This window comes from Vanacampus margaritifer, chromosome 7 (genome assembly GCF_051991255.1).
Source record: "Vanacampus margaritifer isolate UIUO_Vmar chromosome 7, RoL_Vmar_1.0, whole genome shotgun sequence".
NCBI lineage: Eukaryota > Metazoa > Chordata > Actinopteri > Syngnathiformes > Syngnathidae > Vanacampus > Vanacampus margaritifer.
The window spans coordinates 1,981,966-2,004,345 of NC_135438.1; the positions used below are offsets into that span (position 1 = coordinate 1,981,966).

At 38.7% G+C, this 22,380-nt stretch overlaps 1 protein-coding gene across 8 annotated transcripts in view; it reads left to right on the plus strand.

Annotated features, from left to right (window-relative positions):
- cacna1ib (calcium voltage-gated channel subunit alpha1 Ib) overlaps positions 1–22,380 on the plus strand; it is a 136,381-nt gene that overhangs the window by 74,924 nt on the left and 39,077 nt on the right. For all 8 annotated transcript variants that reach the window (XM_077569871.1, XM_077569872.1, XM_077569877.1 and 5 more), the window contains 8 exons: positions 5,715–5,874; positions 7,119–7,461; positions 7,529–7,621; positions 10,922–11,261; positions 12,836–13,137; positions 17,964–18,115; positions 20,937–21,122; positions 22,227–22,344. In XM_077569871.1, coding sequence (XP_077425997.1) covers positions 5,715–5,874; positions 7,119–7,461; positions 7,529–7,621; positions 10,922–11,261; positions 12,836–13,137; positions 17,964–18,115; positions 20,937–21,122; positions 22,227–22,344 — 1,694 coding nt within the window. The remainder of the gene's footprint in view (positions 1–5,714; positions 5,875–7,118; positions 7,462–7,528; positions 7,622–10,921; positions 11,262–12,835; positions 13,138–17,963; positions 18,116–20,936; positions 21,123–22,226; positions 22,345–22,380) is intronic.

Genomic DNA, 22,380 nt, shown 5'->3' on the forward strand with positions numbered 1-22,380 from the left:
GCAAGTGGTCGGCAGGTCTGTCATGAGTCGGCCCACAAAAAAAATCTCACACGGCCATGCCTGAAAGACTGTCTGTCCAAATGGACAAAACGGAAAACACAACTTAAATGTAATTAAAACACAGATCTTGACCATTTTTTAAAGATTTTCTCCAATCGTTACAACATTTTAAACGAGGCAAAACACCTAATCATGAAAAAAAAATCAACTTTTATCAAGCTCTAAACTTCTGATGAATAGACACATTTGATGGCGAGTCATCAGATTTAGCCGCCGTTATTCACCCTCAAGCAACAGAACGCCTTTTGTTTCACATCTCACCAATTAGTGTCGTGCACACGTTCCAAATTTGACAACAATGAGACAAAATGTCAAGTACAAGTTTGTCGCGTTGCTGCAGAAATAGTCAAAATCACCCCAAAATTGTCACTTGAAAATGAAATCTTCTTAAGACCACAATGAGCAAATATAAAATGTTTCAGACGGACAAAAGTCTTAAGAGAAGTTCTTCTTTGAAGGACACCAAGAAAAATGACAAACGTGATCCTGAGATGGCTGCTTCAAACTTTCCGTGTGTTTTGCTTTTTGAGACTTTTTTTTTTTGTGGGCTTTTCTCATGATAGACATATTCGACCAAATTTCATGGAACGAAGTGAGTTTTCAATAAACACACCAAGGCAAATGGAAACAAAAGTCTAAAATCATCCTTCAAACCAAAATGGCCGCCTTCCTGTGTCTTTTCCGGTTTGGCTCCTTGAGACTTTTTTTTTTTTTTTGTAGATTTATTCATGATAGACATAGCTCCCAAATTTCATTCCTCTAAGTGTCATCAAAAATAAATGTTACCCAATTGATCGTAAAAAGGCTGCTTCTGACCAAAATGGCCGCCTTCCTGTGTCTTTTCTGGTTTGGCTCCTTGAGACTTTTTTTTTTTTTGTAGATTTATTCATGATAGATATAGCTCCCAAATTTCATTCCTCTCAGTGTCATCAAAAATAAATATGTTACCCAATTGATCGTAAAAAGGCTGCTTCCGACCAAAATGGCCGCCTTCCTGTGTCTTTTCCAGTTTGGCTCCTTGAGACTTTTTTTTTTTTTTTTTTGTAGATTTATTCATGATAGATATAGCTCCCAAATTTCATTCCTCTAAGTGTCATCAAAAATAAATATGTTACCCAATTGATCGTAAAAAGGCTGCTTCTGACCAAAATGGCCGCCTTCCTGTGTCTTTTCCGGTTTGGCTCCTTGAGACTTTTTTTTTTTTTTGTAGATTTATTCATGATAGATATAGATCCCAAATTTCATTCCTCTAAGTGTCATCAAAAATAAATATGTTACACAATTGATCGTAAAAAGGCTGCTTCTGACCAAAATGGCCGCCTTCCTGTGTTTTTTCCGGTTTGGCTCCTTGAGACTTTTTTTTTTTTTTGTAGATTTATTCATGATAGATATAGCTCCCAAATTTCATTCCTCTAAGTGTCATCAAAAATAAATATGTTACCCAATTGATCGTAAAAAGGCTGCTTCCGACCAAAATGGCCGCCTTCCTGTGTCTTTTCCGGTTTGGCTCCTTGAGACTTTTTTTTTTTTTGTAGATTTATTCATGATAGATATAGCTCCCAAATTTCATTCCTTTCAGTGTCATCAAAAATAAATATGTTACCCAATTGATCGTAAAAAGGCTGCTTCCGACCAAAATGGCCGCCTTCCTGTGTCTTTTCAGGCATGGCCTCATGAAGCTTCTTTGCGGGTTGACATGCCGAGCAAATTTCACAACTGCATCCCGGGGACTGAATTTCCAATTCAAAGCGAGTGCGTTGAGTCCATCTAATCCGCACCAAATCTTTTCATCATTCCAAATGCACCTTTGAGCGTTTTCATCGGCCCGATGACGACGCTCAAAGCTCCCCAATCAGGTTGCTTTTATTCCCGGTGCGTTTCAGCGGCCATCAGACGGAGCTGAGCTTAAGTGGGATGTTCTGACGCTGGGATTTCTGTTGCGCTTTTGCTCCTGTTCTGATCAACAGACCTCAAAGTCTTCCAAAATGAATTTCTTTATCTCATTTTTACAGATTAGAAAAAACGCTACAATCTTGGAATCAATATCAATAAGGTTGATATAAAGCTTTCCGGGGAGTATTGATTGACGATTGCCAACAATCATGTGCCGACGATTTTAAAAAAATCGGACGGATCTAAAAAATCAGGATTGCCCCTCAATCTTGGGAGTAGTCTCGTACCCCATTTAGATGATATGTTTTTACAGCATTTTCAATACTTGCATTTCTTTTAAGATGCTTAAACACACTTTACAAAAAAAATGCGACCACATTTAAATACATAAAAAAAATAAACAAACAGCAAGCCAAACTCTGAATCAGGGGATTTCATGACTTCTTAAATGTCAACAAATAACAATGAGAATGTCAAATAATAATCACAATATGAGAATAAACAGAGATACAAACATCTCATATGAAGTTACGTAACATCCACAGCCCAGCTTATAAAGTAGATCCCAATTTTTTCAAATCAAAAAATATATGATCTCACAATATGCAACAATAATCGCGCCCAAAGACTTCCCTTATAAAATGAAGCAAAAAGCTGTCGCTCTCTGATGGCATAAAAAGCAGGATTGAAGGGGATTGACATCATCTTCAGCAAAAAATGAGGGTGATCTGAAATACTTCCTGTTTTTCTTCTTCTTCTTCTTTGGTCAAAGTTACAGCGTCAAACAAAGTAGGTGGTGGAATTATATTCTGTGATGGAGCGGGAACATTGAAAAGAAAATCACAAAATACAAATACAAAAAAAAAAATATATATATATATATAAAAGAAAAAGAAAAAAGGAGAGCAATGATGATGACATGTCAAATCGGTAAAATTACCGAATGAACAATACTGAGCTCTCCAGAAAAAAAAAAGAAAAGAAAAAAAAAATCAGGCCTAATAGTGAAAAATGCACATTTCAAGGAGAAAAAAGTCAACATGTGCATCACCCTGAAATTTGTACTTTTAAACCAGATTTTTCTTGACATTTTCAAGTTTTCCTTGGAAGTCTATCCAGAATTTCCACATCATTTTTTGAGAGATTTTCACTTTTGGATCTCATTTCTCTTGAATATTCCCCTTTGGACACGACGTCATTGGATACGTTCGCACGCTAGTCAAGGTTTTTAAAACACAACGATACGTTCCGCTGCCAAATCCGATTTGACTGCGTTTTATGTGCCGCCTAAAATAATACCATATAATTGTGGCATTGCACGGATCTCACCTCGGGGCTAATTATTCCGTCTCCGCACATGATGCTGATCGGAGCATGCGGCGGCAGGTGCTTTTGGGCCAATGGCGGCGCTCGGGCTTATTGTGGGATTAAGAATCATGTGCACTCGCCTAATGGCGACGCTAATGGAAGCCGGCCAACGGAGGTTCCCAGCGGCTGCGCTTTAAATGCAGTCGGAGCTGTTTACTACATTACCCATAATCCCCCTTGGGAGAAGGGATATTAGCGCCTCGTTATTGTTTTCCCACATCTGAGCTTTCCCTGTTTGTTTGGTTTATTCAAATGAGCTTATTTAAATAAAACAAGTTCATAATATCATATCATGTTAGAGTTAAAATAAAATAAAATAAAAATAATAATCAAATAAAAACAAATATCAAAATTTATAGAAACATGGTCTACTGGTTACTTAATTCTGTCTGTTAGCGAGAGCCACCACATCGTGATAACTTACATTGCTGTTTCTGCATTTGGCAATTTATTATTATATTATATTATTAGTATGGGATTTTTTTTAATGGGCTTTAGGTGAACTGATGAATACACACACACTCGCACGCATGCACGCACACACACACACGCACATACACATACTCACCCACATACAAAAAAAAAAAATATATATATATATATGTGTGTGTATATGTATATATATTTAAAAAAAAACATTTATTAAATTTTTTTAATTTATTTGTTTTTTTAAAAAAAGGAGAGCAATGATGATGTCAAATCGAATGAACAATACTGAGCTCTCCTGGAAGAAAAAAAAAAAAGAGTTTAAACAGCCACTTATTTTGTTTGATGTCATTTATTTTATTTTTATTTTATTGATCACAATTATTATTTTGAGCTAATCTAATTTCATTCATTTTAATCCAACCTAATTTTGGGGTGTCATTTTCAGGAATTATTTATTTTTGATGTTCAAGACGGTAGTTCATTTTGCACTGTAATCATAATGTTATCTCCTTTTATTTTATGTTTCTATTAAAATGGATGGCATTTATTTTAAGCACAATCATTGTATGGCTACTTTCATCAGCAAGTACATTCATAAATCATATTCCTCATCGTGTATTCAAATGAAGCTGTCACGAGAGGAAGGTCACATTCCTCGCCCATTTTTCAAACATAAATCACTCAAATAATCCACTCGGGCTTCCTTTGCCTCTTAACGTCCAAGAGCGCTTTCATCATTTGGCCCCTAGTGGCCGCTGTTTGCCCATTAGCGCCGATGAGTCAGCCAAATGCTAAAATGATCCGATTAGAGTTCCCTGGAGAATCTCAGACACAAAGTAATGGACCGTGAGATCACATATTAGCCAAGAGATTAGAGATGAATCAGATGATTATGATAATATGGGATTTGTATGGAAATGTCAGACCAACAGGTTTGCTTAAACTTTGCCTTTGCGCGCCGCCCAAAAGCTCGGATGCTTCACAATTTTCTGTCATCAATCCGTCTCGTGTATGCGGTTGAAATTTGGTAGAAATTTGAAGGAAACCTGGAAAATTTCGCCACACAATATGAAATTTTACTGACTTTAACAGATTGTCTGTGGCTTCTTTGTGACGTTTAATTTCATGTTGGTAAGTGAAACTGGCTTTTTCTAAAAGTCGCCACGATAAGTCAAAAAAGTGCTCTTCGAAATAAAATGGCAGACTTCCTCTTTCTTTTTCAGGTATGGTTTCTTAAGACTTTTTTTGGCGTGTGGTTGTACTCATTATAGACAAGTCTACCAAATTGCTATTTTGATGAAGTGAAAGAGTTCAAGGGCTGAATTTTCTAAAAGTCTTGAGTGATGCTAACAGGCCAGTTAAGCTAGCAAGTAAGCCTAAAATGGCACCTTCAAAACAAAACAGCAGATTTCCTGGTGCTGCCAAGGTGGTTATTCTGGCAAGACAAAAATGTCTTCTAAACAAAATGGCAGACTTCCTGTGTCTTTTTTAAGACCTTTTTTTTTTGTGTTTGGCAAGCCTACCAAATTTTATGTTGATCACTGAAACAGCCTTTGGTGAGTGAATTTTCTAAAAGTCTGCGGGATGCTAACAGGCCAGTTATGGATGTTAAGCTAGCAAGTAAGCTTAAAATGGCCACTTGAAAACAAAACAGTAGTTTTGCTGTGTCTTTTCCGACTTCTTGACACTTTGTTGGTGGTCTCGTCATGACAAACATCTTTACCAAATTGTGTATTAATAACAGGTGAAACTGGCTTTGGGGGCTAAATTAACAAAGCTAGCGTCAATTTTCCCCAGGATGAACTCGGCTTATCAAACGTTAGCGCCACACTCGACCCCCGTTAATGGCCAAAATGACCTTAAAATGTTTGCTTTTAACAAAAATGGAAGACTTCATGTGTCCTTTTGTGTTATGGCTTCTTGTGACTTTTTTTTTGTGTTTGTGTGTGTGTTATGTCACGTAGGCATGCGCATCCTGGTCAACCTCCTGCTGGATACGCTGCCCATGCTGGGCAACGTGCTGCTGCTGTGCTTCTTCGTCTTCTTCATCTTCGGCATCATCGGCGTGCAGTTGTGGGCGGGGCTGCTGAGGAACCGCTGCTACCCGGAGGAGAACTTCACCCTGTGAGTGCGTGTACATGTGCGTGTACGCGAGAGGGTGGTTTTGGGTATACACAGAACGAGGGCTCACGCGGATGAAAAAAAAAAATAATCGTTTCACGAGAGGGTGAAAGCGTCGCCATGGCGACCAATTTGAAGATGACGATTGCAGCGTTCACCCACCTGTCGACCACCAACGCGGTCCGGTGTCTCGTCAGTCGTTATCTGCAAATGCCCGACCAATTCATTTATTTAAACGACTCCACCGCGATCCTCTCACACATAATCACAACGACTGAAACTAAATAGTTTGTATTTTGGCGTCGTGAAACAGATTCTTTAAATTAGGTAGAAAAGAGGAGTTTGTGTTTGAAGACCACTTGGAGAAATAATCAGTCCGATGTTACAATGGCTGCTTCTATCGCTGTCAAATATTTTTAGAATCGATTAATCTATCGATTATTCAATCGATTAATCAACTAATCACATTCATTTTAATTTTGCATTTAAGTGTAATACAAAAGCAATTTTGTGTTAGCCTTTCTGTCATTGTTTCGAAAGTAAAAACATGTTTGCAAATGTATTATTTTGATTAAACGCAGAAGACAATCAGTCTTCTTTCATGAAGGACTACAGAAATCATGGAACAATTATTGTTGATATGCTGAAATAAGAGGATTTGGACAATTTTAAACAAATACAATTGTACTCGATTATTAAAATAGTTGTCGATTCATTTGATAATCGACAGATCTTCAATCAAAAATGGCCACTTAAGCAATGGTAGTCATTACAAAAAATGGCCAGCAGGTTGCAGCAGAGTATAAGAGATCAGCCAGGGTCACTTTCTAATGCTAATTGCTGCAAAACGGAAACAGATACAAATACACTTTTTTTTTTGCCTGATGAAAGAAGAGACTCCAATCTTTCCTTTGATTGGCTTGCATATGTTTTATATGTTTTTATAGCAATAGAACAGAATATTCTGTGGACCTTGCAAAATCAGTCAAAATCCAGTAAAACAGCCGGGAGCGAAGGAGGTTGCTTCAGTGAAAATGGCTGGGAGTGAATGAGTTTAAATTTGTTTGTGACCTTGAAGGAATTCTGACAAAAAACAACTTTCGCAAACACTCACAAACCTTCGCCGCTCGATGGGATACGTTTTTCTGTGGCAAAGAAAATACTTCACGGCCATAAAATCCAATCTTATCAGAGGTTGGATAAAAAGGGAGCGACATATTCACGTGCGTCCACTCGCCGTCTCTCAGCACGACAGGCCTCCGCCTCCCACGTCCGTACTACATGGCGGACGAGGACGACGAGCGTCCGTTCATCTGCTCGCTGCCGATGGACAACGGCATCATGACGTGCCGGGACGTGCCGGCGCGGCGCGAGGGGGGTCGCGCGTGCTGCCTGGACAAGGACGACGTGCTCTACCGCCGCTCGCTGGGCCTCAGCGCGGAGCCGCCCGCCAACGGCAGCGCCGGGGCGACCGGCCTGTGCGTCAACTGGAACCAGTACTACACCAGGTGTCACACCGGGTTCAGCAACCCGCACAAGGGTGCCATCAACTTCGACAACATCGCCTACGCCTGGATCGTCATCTTCCAGGTAGCGACACGCCTGTGGATGATGAGCGTGTTCACGATAACATGCCGTGATGTGTGTGCGTGCGCAGGTGATCACGCTGGAAGGCTGGGTGGAGATCATGTACTACGTGATGGATGCGCATTCCTTCTACAACTTCATCTACTTCATCCTGCTTATCATCGTAAGTTCAAAGGTCAAAATGATGGTCAAATGAAGCCGTTCCGTAATTAGCTAGCCTAACTCCTCGCTACCGCTCTCTTACCGTCTTTAACTTTGCTACTTCTGCTAATGGCAGAAACATCTCAAGGCTGACTAACTCCTTCAATTGACGCACCGCTAAGTCCTCTAACTGTTCTAACTCAACTAACTCTGCATCTCATCAAAGTGTTCTAACTCCGCTGACTGCTAGCTCATCGAAAGCATCGAACGACTCTAACTTGACGAACTTATCTGGCTCTTCGATAGCTTTTGTTTTTAATTGTTTTGTTATTTTTCAAGAGAGAGCTCAGTATTGTTCAATCGGTAATCTTACCGATTTGACATGTCATCATCATTGCTCTCTCTCTCTCTCTCTCTCTTTTTTTTCTCTTTTTCTTTTTTTGGTGTGTGCGTGTGCGTGAGTGTGTCCTCATGAATTCACCTAAAACCTGTTAAAAATCCCACACCGTTCACCTAAACCGAATACTTCAGAATCCAGCTCGAGTCGTGAGGTTGTCAGGAGACCCGAGGAAGGATCAAAGAAAAGAAAGGAAAGTGAAAGCCAGCACCGACCAGACATATCATGTTTTTAGATTTCACCTTGAGTTATTATTGGGATTGCAAAGGACTACATATATATTTTACGCATTGACCCGACACCCGAGCGGCAACGTTCTCCCACGTCTCCTTCCTCTACGGGGAGCCGCTGCCGTCTAAATGAGATGTTCAAATTCGCCATATGATCGCGTTACGATTTTCAGTTGAGAGGGGTCACCAAAAAAACAACAAAAACGTGCAAGCAGAGGGCGGCGCCGCGCGCTGCGCTTCCCCGTTGCTACGGGGACTCAACGAATCGGGGCTCCATTGATGTGGTCTTTCTAGTGTCGTGGCAACGGCAGGCGAAACGACTCAAATCAGCTGTCCTGGAACCCAAAACGCAGAGTTTCCGCTCTCAGTTGATGTCAACTGGCTGTTCAGGGTTCGTCTGGGTGTTTGTTGAACACGCTTCCCTGGTATCTTCCAAACTCAACAGTCTCTTCAAGCTCCCCGCGTCACCCCTACTGGAGGTTCAGAGGACTACGGAGAGGCTCAGAGCGGATCGAAGCTTTTCCCGTCGCCGGTCCCGCTCAAGATTAAATGTACCACTGAATCAACCGCTGCAATCCTCTCTCCATAATAACTTGTGATTATATATGCATAGGTTACATCTATAGGTGGCATCCTGATGAGTCGGGCAGCTTTGCAGCTCGTTGGGAATGCTATGGGGCGGGGGGGGGGGGGGGGAGAGAAAGATGAAATGGCCTGGAAAATGGAAGGGGGGGGGGTGAGGGGGGATGAAAGGTGCCAAGCAGGGCAGAGATGATGAAGACTAGTGATGATGAAGGATGGATGGATGACTCAAAAGGAAGGATGGAAGGACGGAGATGTACCAATGGGATGCCCTCATACCGCTTTGATCTTCAAGCAGACGCGTTAATTGGAAAGAATCTCGCTGGACGTCCGGCCTGCTAATCACCTTTTAACCGCGAGTCAGTCACTTTGATGAATGTCTCGTAAAGGGCACTTTTCGTGGCTATGAAGTGCAAACAAGGAAGCTCGCGATCACGCTTGCAACCGTGGGAATAGTTAGCCGGCCCTGATCCGATTAGGCCGTTAAAAGCAATTAAAGAGCTCCGCAGGTGTTTGGTCTCTGGGCAAATATAAAGAGCGCGGCGCGTAATCATACTGGGAAAGACGCGGAAGATTTGGACAAAAGTATTGGGACGATGCGGGACTACAAATGATGTCTAACCAAGTGAATTCAAAGCCCGGTGACGAATGTTTGTTTTACTTTTTTTTTTGTCAATCAATATTGACGTCATGACACCATTTTTTGCAATTGGTATTTTAGTGTTTGGGGTTATTAGTTATTGATATTGATTCTTTAAAAAAATAATTGTCATTTATTTGATCCATTCATCAGTTTTCTTACACTTGTAAGGATTTTGTTTTGTTTTTAAATCCATCTATTCAGCATGCTAATATGCTAACCGCTATGTTCATGACACATTCATATTCATTAGCCTGCACAGGCAACAGTCTCGTCACTTTTATTTATGTCATTTTCATTCAACTTTATTTTATTTTGTGTTTTATTTACATTTCGATTTTTCTTTTTCCAAGTATGTGGCAACGGCGCTTTATTATTTCATTTCATTATTTTTCCCTCTCTCTCTTTTTTCCTCTCAATCTCGATTGACTCACTGAAGCTCGTCAGGCGCGTCTCGTCATCGTCACGATGACAAATCATATTCATGATATCGCTTTGCCGAGGCCGAGCAAACGGCAGAAGATTGCGTGTGTTTTCGTCAGGCGCACGCACGCACACACACGCGCACCATAAATCCGTTTTTTGCAGTCACACTGCTAAGCATATAATGAAGTTGATTACTTTGTGGGATTTGTATTGATTTCTCAGTTAGACGTTGAGAGCGTTGTTTTGTTCATTTTAGTCTTGATTTATGAAGGCACTTTTTTTCATCCTGGGCAAAAAGGCCTTGCATGTGAATCCCCTTTCACACTGCACTCACTCATTGTTAAAGAGTTGGGCGGCAACACCAATGACCAATTTGCTACGTGCCCAAATTTGGAAGTGCTAACGCAGTAGCTTACCAGGAAGTAAAAAAAAAAAAAAAAAGGAGATTTTGCTGCTGATTCGGCCGCATCTGGAAAAGGTGAAGTCCTGACTTGGTCACAAGCAGCAGAGAAAAAAAAAAAGGCGTAATAGCTTAATGCTAAGTCCGCCAAAACCACTCCAACAGCTCTTCACTAATTGGAAGCTCTTGCCGGTAATTTCACGCCGTTCGGTCCGTGCCGCCCAAAAAGGCTCCATTCTGCGGTCCCGCCACATACACAATGAATTGAAATGAGGTTTGATGATGAAAACAGTAATTCCTTTTGTTTTCTTTGGTCCTTCCTCGGGTCTCCTGACGGCCTCACGACTCTGGCTGGAAGTGTTCGGTTTAGGTGAACGGTATGGGATTTTTTTAATAAGGTTTTAGGTGAACTAATGAATACACACACGCTCGCACGCACACACACATACAAGAAACAAAGAGAGAGCAATGATGACGACATGTCAAATTGGTAAAATTACCGAATGAACAATACTGAGCTCTCCCAAAAAAAAAAAAACAGCAACGACACAAATTGCTAATAAAAGCTTGCGAAAGAAACACAAAAACGGCATTTTCTTGTCATGTTGCCAAGTCCTGATTTTCACGCCGCGCGCGTGATCTCGCAGGTGGGCTCGTTCTTCATGATCAACCTGTGCCTGGTGGTGATCGCCACGCAGTTCTCGGAGACCAAGCAGCGCGAGCACCAGCTGATGCAGGAGCAGCGAGCGCGGTGCTCGTCCTCGTCCACGCTGGCCAGCGAGCCCGGCGACTGCTACGAGGCGCTCTTCCAGCTGCTCTGCCACCTCATCCGCAAGAGCCGCCGGCAGGCGCTCGCCCTCTTCAACGCCCTGCGCGGGAAACCCCGGGGGTTCGGCGGCGTGGGGCGGGGCCGGCGCGCCGCCGACGCTAGGGGGCGCAAGGCCAACGGGAGGGGCGGTCGGGAGCGCTCGGCCGTTTTGACACCGGGTGAGTGCAAATTGTACAGTATATGATGTGCTAGCTTTGATAAGAATACAAAAACATTTTTATGAATACTTTGTTAAAAAGAAAAAGTATTAAAGTCGATTTTTTTTTTGAAAAATATTTATTAGGGGTGTCAAGCAATTAAACAGTACTGTAAAAAATGAGCGATATTGATTTGTCTTGAGGGCATTTTCTGCCACTAGATGGCATATTTGCATTTGTCAGACATTGGTGACATCTCTGTGCATTTTTCTTTTCATATTAAGAGCGATCTAATCTTTAACATAGAGTCACTTGTGAAATTCTGCACTTTTTAAAAGTGTAAAATCCAGCTTGAACCCCAGTCTCCACAAATATATGCATTATTTCGAAATGTATTGCTGCTTAATTCCCCCAGTCTACAGACTTTCAAAGTAAAGGGCGGTCATTTATCACATATTTAAAAAAAAAAATAAAAAAAATGGTGCACACTCATTTTGACACCCTTGATTTATAATCCTCTTTATTTCATTATTCTTCTTTTTTTTGTATTTTTATAATCCTCTTTATTTCATTTTTTTGTATTTTTATAATCCTATTTATTTTTTTTATTTTTTTTTAAATATTTTTATAATCCTCTTAAATTTTTTTTTTGTATTTTTATAATCCTCTTTATTTCTTTTTTTTTGTATTTTTATAATCCTCTTTATTTATTTTTTTGGTATTTTTATAATCCTCTTTATTTCTTTTTTTTGTATTTTTATAATCCTCTATTTCATTTTTTTGTATTTTTGTATTTTTATAATCCTCTTTCTTTCTTTTTTTTGTATTTTTATAATCCTCTTTATTTTTATTTATTTTTTTGTATTTTTATAATCCTCTTTATTTATTTTTTTTTTGTATTTTTATGATCCTCTTTATTTATTGGTATTTTTATAATCCTCTTTATTTCATTTTTTTGTGTATTTTTATAATCCTCTTTATTTCTTTTTTTTTTGTATTTTTATGATCCTCTTTATTTATTTTTATTTTTTTTTGTATTTTTATAATCCTCTTTATTTATTTATTTTTGTATTTTTATGATCCTCTTTATTTTTTTCATTATTTTTTTTTGTATTTTTATAATCCTCTTTATTAAAATTTTTTTTTTTTGTATTTTTATAATCCACTTTATTTCTTTTTTTTTTTTTTTTGTATTTTTATAATCCTCTTTATTTCTTTTTTTTTTGTATTTTTATGATCCTCTTTATTTATTGGTATTTTTATAATCCTCTTTATTTCATTTTTTTGTGTATTTTTATAATCCTCTTTATTTCTTTTTTTTTTGTATTTTTATGATCCTCTTTATTTATTTTTATTTTTTTTTGTATTTTTATAATCCTCTTTATTTATTTATTTTTGTATTTTTATGATCCTCTTTATTTTTTTCATTATTTTTTTTTGTATTTTTATAATCCTCTTTATTAAAAATTTTTTTTTTTGTATTTTTATAATCCTCTTTATTTCTTTTTTTTTTTTTTTTGTATTTTTATAATCCTCTTTATTTCTTTTTTTTTTGTATTTTTATGATCCTCTAAATGCTATTTTCCTCCCAACAGGCCCAACTTGCCGCCACCCTAACAAAGCCAGCCGCGCCCCCTCGGGCGACGCCCCGGCGCTCACCGACGGGGTTGCACCTGTGGCGGGCGAGGGAGACGGGGCGGAGGGCTGCGCGGGGGACTCGGGCAAGGCGGCAGGCGGACCACACGCCGGCGAGGGCGCGGGCGAGCGCTGCGGGAGGCTGTGGGACGACACCAGGACCAAGCTGTGGGCCATCGTGGAGAGCAAGTACTTCAACAGAGGCATCATGATGGCCATCCTCATCAACACCATCAGTATGGGCATCGAGCATCATCAGCAGGTGAACTGCTTTTTTTTCTTATTAAATATTCTTTTCAACTATTATTTTTTGAATTCACTTTTTTTTTTTTTTACAATATAATGTTTTTTCTCAAATTATATTTTTCTTGAAATGATGCTGTTATGTAAAAGATCATTAGAAACAATCTTGCAAATGTAGGACTGTTTTTGAAAAATATTGTAGAATTTACAATGTATTTTTTTTGAAAACAGTGTAAATGTGTTGTGGTACTTTTTTTTCTTTAACGTATACTCTTTTTTTTTCCAATATAATGTCTTTTTACCCCAAAAATTCTCAGAAAATATATATATTTTTAATCATATTTTACATTATAACTTTATTTTCTTGAAATGCACTCCCTTTTTTTGGGGGGGGGGGGCTTAATCCAACTCATATGACTTCTTCTCCAAAATGTACTCCTTTCCTCTGGAAAATGTAATTCTTTAAAATTTTGACTTTCAAACTTTTATGCATTTAGTTTTATTTTTTGTTACTTTTTTTTGTCAAAATACACATTTCTTACTGGAAAATGTACAACTTTTATTTTTAGAAAATGTAATCGAAATTGAATGTATTATTTAAGGTACAGCTTTTTTTTTTTTTTTACATTTAATATACTGTAAAACTCTTTTTTTTGCAAATGCAAATCTTTTTCTACAAAGTATACCATTTTTTTCCTCATCAATATACTTTGAATATATTGCTTCAACCAAAAAAAAAAAGATTCTTGAAATTTAAATTTTTCTTCAAAACATTTCTTTTCTTGAAGCCCATAAATATTGTGACATCAACACAATCCTCATCTTTTTTTGGACGCTAGTTGACGACCTATCAGTCACAATCATTAACAAGTTCGCGGCGCCTTGTACAAATTGCCGTCATTTTTTCCACCGATTTGCTTTAAAATATTCTCAAATGATTCCGTTTGCAGTTAAAGCGCATCTTGTTGATTTCATTTCAAAAAGATGACAATTTTGTCCACGTCCCAAAATGTCTGGACTTGACTATGCAACTTTTGCACGTGTCCACAAAATGTCAATTGCTGAACCGTCCTGAGGAGAATCGGAAAACCATCACAACAAGTATGGAGCAACTCGCCACAAATGCACGCGCATTCTTTTTCTCTTCTCTGACTTTGCAAGCTCACTCGCATCCATTTTTGCATTCATGAATTCTTTTTCATTTCTAAATGTGTGCCACACTTTCTCCTTCACTCGCTGGCGTCTTCCGTCTTCCGTCCTCGTGTCCTACTAACACACTTAAAGGCGCTCGCTTGAGTTTGTTTCGGTGCTTTTTGAACCTGCGCGATTTGCCAGGACTTCACTGCGGACACAATTTACAAAAACGGACTTGTTCACTTTTGATTGACATGTTGCAATCGTGGCCAGGTTGGGGTACGTGTTGCGAGGGGCGGGGTTAGGATTGGGGTTTGTTTTGGTCTAGTGTGGTTTCAAGTTAGGTTTGAGGTTAGGCAAAATAGTGTCAGGGGTTATGATTGGGTCGCTTTTCGATGCCGATTACGTGATTCGATTAACACATACAACAATAATAAACCATCATCGTTAGGGGTGGGAATCTTTGAATGTCTCACGATTTGATTCGATTCCGATTTTTGGGTCTGCGATTCGATTCAGAATCGATTTTCCATTAAGCTGATTGATGATTTATTTTTTTTTTTTTTTTTTTTTCAAAATGATTTGATTGACAATCATTTTTGCTTCAATCTATCGATGTTCAAGAAATCGTATTGATCTACTCCAGTCTGACTCGCTAATGCTAATTAGCGCGCTACTGGCGGCACTTTTATCACTCAAAAGAACGGCTCCACGCTGAAAAAAGTAACTTTTATTGGAATAACTTGATCGGGACTTTTTCCTTCTACTCTCTAATGTGGCTACAACTTAACAGTGTATTAGACCGCGTGGAACCACACTGCCCCTCAGTGGCCAAACCGGGTACAACATGAACAGCGCTCCAAATAAAGGCACACACAGACAAAGGCAAGACAGTATAAAATAATTTAAATAAAATCGATTTTGGGACATTCGATTCTGAATCGTACTAAATGAGAACCGTGATTCTTATGAGAATCGATTTTTTGGGCACACCCCTAATAATCGTTTGCTCCATTCCTACATACAGTTTGTTGTTTGAAGCTGTTATGTAGAAGTGGGGAAATCCACAATAATCTGACTCGGGTTCAATGTCCTTGTGTAGCTCCCACTTCACTTTCTTCTCCCGGCAGCGGCGATGTGACTTTTGGCATCTTTTGTTTTCCTTTTACCTCCCGTTTCCCGTCCCCGCTTTGTCTTTCCATCGACATCTCCGGCGCTCGATACACGCCGGCGCCCCCTCGCTCTCGTCTCTCATCTCGGAGACGGCTAAAAATAGTCCCACGACGGCTCAGCGCCACTCGCTTTAATGGGGACGACACGGAGTAGGCTGCGCGCTCGCTCCCAAACTTGCTGTGGGTGCGTTTGAAGTGGCGAAGCGCTGGCCCAATCGGACTCGGCACCTGTGTCGCCCCGGAGACCAAACGCTGTGGCGGTGGCTGTTGCCCTCATGCCAGACTAGAAAAACACACTTTCGACCAAATGACTCGCTCCAATTACGGTCCGATTCTCTCCCATTGTAATATGATTCACTCCGATTATGATTGGACTCGCTTCAATTATGATGCAAGACGATTCGACCATGTGATTCACTCCAATTACGATCCGATTCTCTCCCATTGCAATATGATTCACTCCGATTACGGTTAGGATTCACTTGAATTATGATATGATTGGATTCACTCCGTTTACCTTGCGATTGCTTTAAATTACGATGTAATTCCATCCGATCAAAATGTATTCTTACAATATGAATCGATTCCTTCCAGCTAGGATACGATTAGCTTCATTTACGATGTGATTCGCTCAAATTTCTGCGATTCACTCAAATGATTTGCTCCAATTATGTTGCGATTCAATTCAATTACAATAGGTTTTACTTAACTTAATTACGATTCAATTCACTTCAACTAGGAACTGATTGCAGTCACTCCATTTATAATAAATACAATACGATTCATTTATTCTACTGTATTATATGAGAGGATTCACTCCATTGACATTATGATTCCTTTCCAATCAAAATGCAAAATGATTCCCTCCAATTACAATTTGATCTAATTCCTTCCATTTGAGATACGATTTTTTTCAATTCCAATGCGATCCACTTCATTTTTTGATGATTCACTCCAATTATGATACGATCCAAGCCAGTTACAATTGGATTCGATTGACACCAATTACAATCCAATTCAATTCAATTATATGACACAATTCACACCAGTTAAAAATTAATTCGATTCACTCCAGTTATGGTACAATACGGTCCAATAACAATATGACTCACTTTGTTTTTAATATGATTCACACAAATTACGATTCTAATTATGGTGTAATTTGCTCCAATTAGGATCGTATTTACTTCACTTACAATAGAATAAGATTGACTCCAATTAGAATACATTATATCCCGGCTAATTAACTTTTATTTTCTCCTCAAAAGTTCAATGATACAATTAACATCAATTTCGATACGACTGACTGGAATTGCAAAACGTTTCACTCCGATTACAATGTGTGACGTTTGACATCATTTCATACGACACGACATGATGCAATGCAACAAGACTGATCCATTTCATTTTTTTGGTATCTCTGACTCACATTTCCATCCTAAGCCAGTAAATTTAAAAATAAATAATAATAATAAAAAAAATCACCCCGGAGTTAAAATATGTCTTTTTTTTGGGATCAATATTAAAAGCGGTGGTGACATTCTGCAAGAAGACATCGTAAATGTCAGGCTTACGAGTGCCAAACGCTGCCGGGATCTTTCCTGCCGTGGCAATTACCGGCTCAAAAAGCGGGATTGGTCGCCTGTCGTAAGCGTTGCGTCCTGTAAATTGCGTTAGTCTTCCTCGTAGAAGCCCAAGAATTATTCATGCGGCGTGACGAGTGCGTTGCAGCGATGAACCCGGGATGAAAGTGGGATGAAATCGGGATGAAACTGGGATGAACGGGATGAAAGCAGGATGAAACGGGATGAAAGTGGGATGAAGCGAGATGAAACGGGATGAAAACAGGATGAAACGGGATGAAATTGGGATGATTCGGGATGAAAGCAGGATGAAAGTGGGATGAAAGTGGGATGAAAGAGGGATGAAAGCAGGATGAAACGGGATGAATCGGGATGAAAGTTGGATGAAACGGGATGAAAGAGGGATCGTGCGATGACGCCAGACGGGAAATCAGCAATCTTTATTTTTTCATAGCTTGAAACCAAAGTCAGGATTTCAAAATGAAAGTATAAAGTATGAATGACGGTTTTCCTTCAATTTCAGTTGCTATCCAGGGTTAGGCTCAGTTTTTAATCAAGGGTTAAGGTTTCAAACTCGGGTTCGATTTTAGAGATTTGAAGCAAAGGTGAATGTTTCAAGACTGGGTTCGGGTTTCAACCAAGGACAGGATTTCAAATGAAAGCCCGTGTTTCAAATTAAGTTTTAAATTTAAATTAGGATCTGTAGTTAGGTTTTGCCGCAATGATTAGTTTTTCAAATTAAGTTTTCTTTTTTTTTTTTTTTTTTTATGGATTAAAGCTTTAGTCTGGATTTGAAAATGAAAGCATAGAGTATGAATTAGGCTTCAAGCCAAAGTTCGTTTTCCTTCAATTTCAGTTGCTATCCAGAATGAGGCTAACCAAATGTCCACCGGTTTTCGTGCGGTTTTCGAACACGCTTTGATCCCAGACGGACGCGTTTGCTTGTTTGCGTCCAGCCCGAGGAGCTGACCAACGTCCTGGAGATCTGCAACATCGTCTTCACCAGCATGTTCTCCCTGGAGATGATCCTCAAGCTCACCGCCTTCGGCTCCTTCAGCTACCTGAGGAACCCCTACAACGTCTTTGATGGCGTCATCGTCATCATCAGGTCAGGCCACACACCTTAGCGGGATGGCTCGGTGACGCAGCATGTGGTTCATTGGGCAAACTAGGGGCTCGCTTTCAGCTGACGTCATGAAGACCGTGTGAGGGTTTTTTCATTTGGGTTCAAATGAGTGTTGAATAAAAGGAGTAGGGTTTTGAGTCAATGTTATGGCGGGAAATTCAGATTTCAAGCCAATGTTGGGGTTTCAAATGAAGCTTTAAAGCTTGAAACTAGTTCAAAGAAAAAAGTTAACAAAGTTTTCTTAAATTTGGAGTTGGTGTTATGGTGTCAAATGAGGGTTTCAAACCAAGATTTGTGTCTCAAATTAGGGTTGCAAGTCAGGGTTACGCTTTCAAAGGAGAGTCACCAAGCAAAGTTTTGTGCTTTCAAAACAAACTTTGGGTTTTTCAATTTGAGTTTGAAGCTAAATTAGGTTTGGGGATTGAGCCCGTTTCAAACGAGGATTTCAAATAATAATAATAATAATGATAATAATAATAATAATAATAATAGTAATGATAATAGTAATAATAATAATAATAATAATAGTAATAATAATAATAATAGTAATAATAATAATAGTAATAGTAACAATAATAGTAATAATAATAATAGTAATAATAATAATAATAATAATAGTAATAATAATAATAATAATAATAATGATAATAATAATAATGATGATAATAATAATAATAATAGTAATGATAATAATAATAATAGTAATAGTAATAGTAATAATAGTAATAATAATAATAATAGTAATAATAATAATAATAGTAATAATAATAATAATAATAATAGTAGTAATAATAGTAATAATAATAATAGTAATAATAATAATAATAGTATTAGTAATAATAATAATAGTAATAGTAATAATAATAATAATAATAGTAATAATAATAATAATAATTATAATAATAATAATTGTAATAATAATAATAATAATAATTGTAATAATAATAATAATAGTAATAATAATAATAGTAATAGTAATAATAATAATGCATCAGATTTATATAGTGCTTTTCAAATTAGGGGTGGAAACTAGTGTCAAATTAGGGTTTCGAGTCAGGGTTTGGTTTAAAATGTGGGTTTGTAGTTAACTTTAAGATTTGTAAGTTAGGGTTTCAAGTCAGGGTTTTGGATTTAAACTAGAGCAAGAGTTTCAAATGTGGGTTGGAAGCAAATATTAGCAGATCCATTTTGGGGCCAAAAAGACTCAAATGAAGGTTTAGATTTCATATCAGGGTTTCAATTAAGGGTTTGTGGTTTTGAATTATTGGGTTGGGCTTCAACTTGGAAGGAGGTTTTGAAGTTGAGGTTTGGCTTTCAAGTGACTTCTCGGGTATCAAACACACATTGTGAAACCAAGACCGCTTTGCTTGAAACAATCATTTGAAACGACATCAGGACAAAACCTTCAAAAGCGCCGATGCGTGAAGCATCCTGGCGTACGAACGCTTCCTACTGCGTCTTTTTTTTTTTTTTTTTTTTTTCCCCACTGCATGAAACCTTGTCAAGCATTTGAATGCCAGGGCGTCAAAACACCCCTTTTGGTCTATTGTCAGGCTTCAGGTGCTTTTCATACGTTTCCTGTTTGCCGCCATTCATTTGATGAGCCCCCCCCCCCCCCCATCAAAGACATGAAAGCCCCCCCGAAAGCTCGGCGAAATCAAATGAGGCCGCCACGCGCCATTGAGCGCGTCCGTATCGCCGCCTTATCTCCAATTTGCCGCTTTTGGCTGGCCTCAATGTGCTCGCTATTCTCTTGCCATGAAGGAGGCGGAGCCTTTGATGGCCGCCGGATAAACCGGGAGAAGAAGAGCGCCGACCTTTCATGTTCAGCTCACCACACGTTTGCTTTGCTGATTTCAAACAATTCCGCTTTTCCCTGATTTTTAAGGACACTAAAAGGTCTCACTTTTTAACACGGAGATGCCAATATGGATTTTTTTTTTTTTTTTTATCGATTCTGATATTTTTCAGAATAAAAATTTAATTAAACGATTCATTAAAATAACTTCTTTTGGCAGAACAATTGACTGTTTTACATTATTTTGTCCTTTAGTACAGTATTTAACTTGGGCCATTTTTTTGGGACGATTTTTTGGGGGCGGGGCGCGGGGTGGTGAATGTCATTAGTGTGTTAAAAAAACTGGAAAAAAATACTGCCGATTTTTTTAAAATGGTTAGCTAATTAAATTGGGCCGTCGATTAATCGGTCAAGGCCCTCTTCCAGAACAGAAATTGGTCTAACCTGGTTCGTCTTTCAAGCCAAGGTTAGGGATTCAACTCGATAAATCGAATGAATTTGATTAATCGTTATTTTGAAAATCGAATCGTTGAAAATTTGCTAAATCGTGAAATCGAATTTTGTCTTCTGGATTATTAAAAGCTGTTGTTCTTACATTCTGTTACATCCAAATATTTTTTATTAAACGACAACCTTTAAATAAACATTCGTTGGGTCTATTAGATTAAAATTGATGAAAATCGTAATTGTCCTGAATGACTAAAAAAAAAAAGACATTTTATTTTTGGGCCATATCAACCTAGCCCTAGTTTCAACAAACAAAGAATAGCAGGACCTGGATGTTTAAAAATGTTTTAAAAAGTTTCAAGACGTGGTTACAATTTCAAATCAAGTTTATGGCTTGGATTTTTAGCCAAATATGTTTTTTAACCAAGACTCAGGATTGAAACGAGCCAACATTGAAGTTTCAAATGAGGGTTTGGCGTCTTGGTTAGGGTATGTTTTAGGTCAAAGGTCAACATCGGCCACCCGAATGTATGCATTCTCTCCGTCTTTTGCGTCCAGCGTGTGCGAGCTGGTAGGCCAGTCTGACGGCGGCCTGTCGGTGCTGAGGACCTTCCGTCTGCTGCGGGTCCTCAAACTGGTCCGGTTCATGCCGGCTCTCAGGAGACAACTGGTGGTCCTCATGAAGACCATGGACAACGTGGCCACCTTCTGCATGCTGCTCATGCTCTTCATTTTCATCTTCAGGTAAGACAAAGCCAATCAAGTGATCAGTCAATTGATCAGTGAAAAAGAAAAAAAACGGAACATGGATCACTTGTTGCTAGGCAATAATTACTAAAAAACAATACAAGGTACAGTATACATATATACTGTATATAGTTAGCCAGTAAATGAGTGAGTTAGTTAACCTGGTTACATTCAAAGTATGTCAGCCGGTCGTTTCGCAAAGTCATTGTGCAAAAACTATACCAGACTTCTACACTGTATTTTGTTAGCCAGGGAGTTAGTTAACATGTTTGTTTTTTTCAAGTTAGTTAGTCACTGGGTCAGTCAGTCCTTCAGTTGGTTAGTAAAGAAATCACACAAAAACTATAATTATACACGCTGTATGTTGTTATAGTTAGTTAGCCAGTGAATGAGTGAGTGAGTTAGTTAACATGGTTACATTAAAAGTACTTGAGTTAGTCAGTCAGTCAGAAAAGAAAGTCATTACACAAAAACGATATAGTTTACCAAATACTAGTACACTATAGTTACTAGTTATAGTTTGCCAGTAAATGAGTGAGTTAGTTAACATGGTTATATCAAAAGTACAAGTCAGTCAGTCAGAAAATAAAGTAATTACACAAAACTATATCGTTTACTAAATAGTACACTATATAGTAGTTACTGGTTATAGTTTGCCAGTAAATTAATGAGTCAGTTAGTTAACATGGTTACATTAAAGTACATGATAGTCAGTGAGAAAGACATATACATAAAATTTAGACAAGTTATACATACTGACATGTATACAGTTATTATAGTCATATTGTTTGCCATTAAGTTAGTTAGTTAGTTAGTTAGCTAGTTAGTTAGCTAGTTAGCAAGCAGCCTTCCATTTTTGTGTAAGGGGCTCAAGTGGGACGGCCTCATGTCCCAATACTTATTGTCAGTCTCTCACAAACACACTAATGCTGCATTCAAGGAAAGTGTGAAGTCGGACTTTTCCGACTTCAAACCAGGAAGTGTGTACGGGAACGTCCTTGAACTTGGAAGAGAATCGATTTTTTGGGCCACACCGCCTAACGGAAACCGTCTTGCGATATGCGTGTGTGGTAACCACGAGTGGCGCTTTGTGTGCGCTAGCATTTTGGGGATGCACATCTTTGGCTGCAAGTTCAGCCTGAAGACGGAGCAAGGGGACACGGTGCCGGACCGCAAGAACTTCGACTCGCTGCTGTGGGCCATCGTCACCGTCTTCCAGGTACTGAGACGGCGCGCCAGTTCGTCGGCGCCGACA